General features: G+C 41.1%; 1 protein-coding gene across 1 annotated transcript; it reads left to right on the top strand.

Moving 5' to 3' along the window:
- The first annotated feature begins 2701 nt into the window (after positions 1 to 2701).
- LOC101303499 lies at positions 2702 to 4857 on the top strand. Its single transcript, XM_004295784.1, has 3 exons — positions 2702 to 3287; positions 3535 to 4462; positions 4574 to 4857. Exons 1-3 carry the CDS (start codon positions 2850 to 2852, stop codon positions 4855 to 4857), a joined length of 1650 nt encoding a protein of 549 aa, XP_004295832.1. The 5' UTR covers positions 2702 to 2849.
- The last annotated feature ends 1843 nt before the right edge of the window (positions 4858 to 6700 follow it).

Genomic DNA, 6700 nt, shown 5'->3' with positions numbered 1-6700 from the left:
ATCAACAAGGGATTGTTCCCATAAGGACCGCATTCACCTTGGAACCTCGAAATATGGGTTGCTGCATCTTCAGACCCCTATCCTTAAAAAGGAGTAAAACGTATGGATTTGTAGTTCAGTGGCCAATTAGCATTTGCCACATAATCTGGGTATGGATTCCGGTATGTGAGATTCACTACAGGCGTCATCATTTCGGCTATGAAACTCTACATCATTTGTTCCATAAGAGATAGAATATTTACTGGTTGGTTAACTACATTCCTCGCGACTGCCGGCTGTGCTTTCACTTGGACAACTGGCTCATTGACCCTTAGAGGAGCTTGATCAACTTGAGGTCTACTTCCCTCGTTGTTTGGTGGGGTCACATTGAGAACTATCTGTCCGCCCATTCTTATAGTAGGAACTTCAGGATTCGGGGATCCGTTTGTCTTTTCTGGCGTGAGCATCGTCGGCTGTGAACTGAAATCTTCATAGGTGACGTCTTTTTTGCATACAAACTTGTCCACAAAAAACATATTCACCTTCACAGTTGCCTCTTTAAGATTTGTGATGGTCTCAGCGTGTTCCTCTATTTTATTCCATAGCCAGACGACTTGATCATCAGTCCTTTGGGCTGTATCTGAAAGCCTGGCGATACTAGCATTCGCCTCTTCATGCCTTCGGATCAACTCTTCTTTCATAATCTGCATGTCTACAGACATATGGTCCATCTTTGCCACTATGTCGAAAAACTACACTTGAGAAACAGGTTTCTTGACTCCGGACCCTCCAGTCATCGTTCTACACCGAAACACTGGTTAACTAGCTCGATAGTCAACCCTTTGCACCTCAATGGATTATGAGGCTTGTAGTTTGAATGTTCCGGTAAGGAACACTTAGGATATTCTTTATTGTAAGTATTGTCAGACGCAATTTTTCCATTGATATGTCCCGCTGAGGGGTGTGCCAAAATGTTTGGGGTGGATTTTGAGGTCCTTCAAACTACCGTCAAGTGCGAGCGTGCCAGCACCTTGAGGCGGTGTGACTGTCTTGATCTTCGAACTTTCGTGCGTCCTTCAAACAATCGTGGACAAGAAACGGTCAATCCTGCCGCTGAGTTCTTTTACAATGACCTAGGACGGATCCTTAGGATTTACTCAGTAACAAAATAAAGGGATATTTGTTAGAGAGGTGATCTCTAACAATGGGGGCAGACTTGTGCTCGTGATGAGGCTTTATGAACTAGGGGCGGTCTTTGCCGACTAGCGGGCTTTTGGTGAGTGATGCGGGATTTTGCCGACTGGCGGGATTGATGGTGCTCCTAGAGAGGCTTTATTGGTAGATTGGGTGCTCCTGGAGAGGCGTCCAATTTGCAGGTTTGTAGGGTTTGTTGAAGATGGATCATTTTCTCGTTCGCCCTGAACCCCTACATATATGAAACCAAACAGCTAGGGTTCGCGAATGACTTGTCTTCGAAGCAATCAAATCTCTAATCAGATCAGGAAAGATAATTTCCTAGTTGAGCCCTGAAATAAAATCTCTGAGATATTCTGCGAATCTTCCGCAATAGAAAAAGAAAAGAATGTACTAACATTTGAACCGTAGGTATTGGTCTATGGGCTAACTTATTACAAGATAACAAATATATAAAATTAGGCCCAAATATCTTGATTCATTCAGCAGCAAAATTGGTTCACTTGATTGTTGCTTTTAATGATGATACAGTCATTACTATGAATATTCACAGAGATAACGCATACAGTCCTGGTCTTCTATGCTCCAACTTCAAGATGAGAAAACATGGGCACACAACAAGAAAATAATGATTCATAGAGTTCATCTCAAACGCATTCTTCAATTCTTTCTGGGTGCGTTTCTCTGGTTAGTTTTTCATTGACAAAAGGGCAAAAATTGGAAAAGAAAATTTAATATTTTAGAGGCGGGTACACTTAAACATTTGCTGGTACTTTTAGTAACACTCTTAAATTTCACTAAAGAGCGGGCAGGAACTTTTTACAAAGGAAATACTTGGTTTAAATTTTGAGTTCTTTCATGTTTCTGTGTTGCGTTGGTCATGGAAAGACCTAATGACAGTAGTAGAAGAGAGTTCATTTTGCTGCTTCAGACGAATTGCAGAGTGAGAAGAAAAATACTGTAGCTTTTGGAGTGGAAGAGAATCAAGAGATAGAAAAGGAAAATAGATATCCTCGCTACAAACTGAAATGGACAGCCAGGATTGAAACATGAGGATATATACATGAAGCACTAACTCATTATTGCAACAGGATTCTTACGAAAATGAAGTGTCAAATCTCTAACTTCCACTCTGACTACTTTCCAAAAATACCCAGAAACACACCCTGTCTATTCTAAATTTACCTCAGTATGAACTCACACATATGCAAAGTCTAGGCTGTCGCCAAGGACAAGCTAGCTTAGATCCTCTTAACCAACAGCTAGTATAGGGTGTTCTGGAACATGTGTGAGGACCAAAAACGACGGTGCATGCTCAGAATTCATAAGCCATAGCTATCACCATATCCGATCCCCTTCCTTTAAAACATCTTCAGGCTAGGTTAGTTTCCCTTCAAATACCTAACCACAACAGTAAGACAACCAAATCGTTTTCTCTGATCAAAACCCTCCCTATCATCCTCCAGAGACCCTGATACCATTTCATTCTTGAACTCTGAAACCCCCATAATCCCAGAAAGATTCAAGGGTTAAGAGTAAGGAGAGAGTGAGGAGGAGAGAAGGGTCTCTTTCATTCCCATAGAAATAAATAGTATAGGTAATACTCCATATAGATTTAGTGAAGCTAATAGAAATGGAGATATATACGAAAGAAGAATAACCGAGGTTGTATATATATGCAGTTTCGAGAAGAAGCTGAAATTCGGTTTGGCCTGTGGGTGATATCGTCTCGATCGGTAATATTCTTATATATCATCATCATCATGGCACATAACGGTGACGGCATTAACGGCGGTGATGCTGTGCTCAGCAGCGAAGGAAGGTCCTCGGAGACAAGTGGAGGAATGGAGGGAAATAACGGCCTAAAGAAAGGTCCGTGGACGGCAACGGAGGATCAAATTTTGATGGACTACGTGAGGAAACACGGCGAAGGGAACTGGAATTCTGTGCAGCGGAATTCCGGTCTCAACCGTTGTGGCAAGAGTTGCAGGCTCCGATGGGCCAATCATCTCCGCCCTAATTTGAAGAAAGGTGCCTTCACACCAGAGGAAGAGAGGCTCATTCTTGAGCTGCATGCCAAATACGGCAATAAATGGGCACGCATGGCCTCTCAGGTAATCTATATATGTGTGGTTTTTCTTCATTTAAACTTTAAAGCTTTGATTTCGTCGTCATTTTTAGCCTGCATGCCGATGCTGCCATTGCTTTTGTTGTTGTTCAGCATAACCTTAAGCTTTGGTTGAATTTTCTGCCCTAGGCCCCTAGAGAAAAAACGAAATGGTTAGTATAGTATCCATTTTTATGCTAGGTTTGGGGTATATATCTGCTCTATATATCTAATCTTTGTTGTTCTTGATTCAGCTACCCGGACGAACAGACAATGAAATAAAGAATTACTGGAACACAAGGGTGAAGAGGCGACAACGCCAAGGCCTCCCTCTATATCCTCATGACATTAAGCAATCCCAACAACAATCTCATTCGCAGTCACAACCAACCTCTCTAACCGTTCCCACAAGCACCGGATTGCCACCCACAGGCCAAAATTATTCCTTCCAGTTTCAAAGCTCATCATCGTCGAATGCTCATCAGCTCCCTCCTATAGGCCCTAGTCATCACCCCCATCACTCTACCGCCTCCTCTCCCAAATCCGCAATCAATCATTACCTTCCTGTATTTGATCACTCCACCGACCCTTCCTTCACCTTCAACCGCCCCACTCCCATCCTCGGAGCTCCATTGCGGTACAAAAGGTACCGCAACAGCCATGGCATTTCTCCTCCGGTTTCTCCAACCCCACAAAGAAGCAACTCTATTTTACGAACCAGCTCCATGCCTGACATATCTTACAATCAGCATTTTGCACCAGGAAACATGTCCATGCCTGACATGGCCTCTTTTCAGTTTCAGCCACCAAGGAATTTCAGCGGGTCGTTGCCACCATTGCCACGGTCCACCAGCAGCCAGTTTGATTTTGGGGACAGTACCAGGCCACTTTATTCGGTGAAGTCATCGGAACTTCCTTCAAGCCAAGTATCGCAAACACAGTCACCGTGTGATCAGCTCACCAATGATAACAAGCTACATGTGGCTGCTGCAGCTAATGGGACTCATTGCAGCAATGTGTTGGAAGAGTTGTTACAAGAAGCTGAGGCATTGGCTTCTGTCGCAACTCCAAGGAATTCGAAAGCATCAATTGGTTTATTGGGTTCGTTTGAAGACAAGCATGGTTTGGATGGTTATGGCCGTTGGCTGCAGGCTGCAGGTTCCACAAATAACTCTGTATCGGGTAAGTAAGTGATCGATCATCTAGAAATGTTTGTTTTTGTCTGACCTAATATTTTGAAAGAAGACCATAGCTAGTATAACTCGCTCACTTTTTCTTCAGATATATATGCAGATATGAAGCAAATTCAGGATCATCATGACCAGATGAATTATTCCTTGCCTGAAGACTTGTCGAAGCTGTTTCGTTTTATTCCTTCAACGGAGCCGGTCTCCGATTGGTACAGTACTGATAGCGGTGAACTCTCCAATGGCGGCCAATCTTCTGGAGTAACTGAGGCTAGTTTTGAGTTTGACATGCAGCAAAATATGGCTTCATTGTTCCCTAGTATTGTTGCCTCCTCAGCAGACCATGACAGAGGTCCTAACAATTGGGACAACTTGCCTGGAATGTGCTGAGGATACATATTTATAGAAATAGCATCCATCATATAGTATATAGACTGAAATAAAGAGATTTCAACGTTCTATTACAAAAAAAAAAAAAAAAAAGAAGCTTTCAACGTACGCTTGCATAATGACGAGTATTTTTTTAATACCGTGATGGTTGTATTATTGTTTGATCAGGTACTGTTCTACGTACGTACCTAATATTGTTATGATCTTATCTTTTTGATCAATAATATATGAATGTAAGTATATAATATATCTATTTATGCATACTGCATGTTTTTGTTTTAATCTGCATACTTGCTTGTTGTATAACCCAAAAACACGTCCCATTTCAAAGTGGATGGATGTCTAGCTCTTCGAAGCTAATACTCTGAACCATCCATATTAGCTAGGATGATTTTGGTTAGCCCAAGAAATACGTTATCAACTGTTCTCTCAAACCACAGCTGGATTCTAACCCTAGGTTTTGGTTTGCATTTCCCGGTGTTTCTCATGAAATGGTATTTTTTTAGGCATAATGGAATAATTAGATTCTTGATCATAGAAATAGGCCAAAAAACTTCACTTAATTGTTGATCGCCTAAAATTACCATTTACAATCACATAATAAAAAGATTACACTGGGAAAATTCTACAATGTGTTGATGCATGACATGTATCAACTTTGTCATAAAGTTGTAAATTGAGTCGTGAAAGTAGTAATATTAGTGGTAAATGAGTTCTCAAAATGGTAATATGAGTCCACAAAGTTGTAAATATTATTACTTACTACATGAGTCCTTAAAGTACTTTAAGCACACACTACCAGGACAAGCATTTTCGTCGGCCTGTTATCTTAATTCGTCGGCTAAGATCTTAGCCGACGAAGGCTCGTCGGCTATAGTGTCATCGGGAAAAGGTCGTCTGTGATGACTTTAGCCGACGAAATTTTTTTTTCGTCGGCTATAGTCCCACAGTTAGCCGACGAAAAACATGTCGTCGGTTTTTTTCCCAGACTTTAGCCGACGAAACAATTAATATATTCGTCGGCTAAAGTGTGTAATAAATAATTAAAAATAACTATAGCCGACGAAATTTACTATATTTCGTCGGCTAAACCTTATAAAAATTTAAAAAAATAACTATAGCCGACGAAATATAAAATATTTCGTCGGCTAAACCTTATAAAAATTTTAAAAAAATAACTATAGCCGACGAATTATGGCATAATTCATCGGCTAAACCTTATAAAAAAAAATTTTAAAATACTATAGCCGACGAATATAGTGTTTAAATATCGTCGGCTAAAGTTTCTGGGTTTTGAAAAAAAAACTGCAGAAACTTTCGGCCACCTCCAATCACGACTAAAATTTGACAGAATCTTCCTCTCAACATTTCGAACAACTTTGTAGAAGAAGTCGAATCTCAATTCTAAGCCTAAACAGGTCAATCGACTGAAAATATAAAAATCCCCAATTTTAAACCCTAAAAACTTCAAAACTTCAAATCTTCGATTCTCTTCACACACACCGAATCGAGCTACCAAATTCTAGGGGAATGTAGTACTAATCAAACTCAACTTATCCATATATAGAACTCACCAAATGGTGACCTAAGGAATGAGAAATTTGATCGACACCGAATCCGAACCGGCAGAGTTTTGGAGCTCGATTTATCCCTCACGGCGGCGCCACTCGATGCACCACCTATCCAGCAATGTAGTAGAGACGACGGCGAAGCTTTTGGGACAAGTGTGACGGTCTCCGGTGGCTTGACGGCGGAGCTAGGCCGAGAAGAAAATCTGGCAGATAATAGACTTCTTACCATCCATCTTCGCCTATATAAAGAACTTTAGCCGACGAAATTCTTT

The sequence above is a fragment of the Fragaria vesca genome, linkage group LG3 (assembly GCF_000184155.1).
Source record: "Fragaria vesca subsp. vesca linkage group LG3, FraVesHawaii_1.0, whole genome shotgun sequence".
NCBI classification, from domain to species: Eukaryota; Viridiplantae; Streptophyta; class Magnoliopsida; order Rosales; family Rosaceae; genus Fragaria; species Fragaria vesca.
The sequence above is the reverse complement of the archived record's forward strand: the minus strand, read 5'-3'. Positions and strand labels throughout refer to the sequence as shown.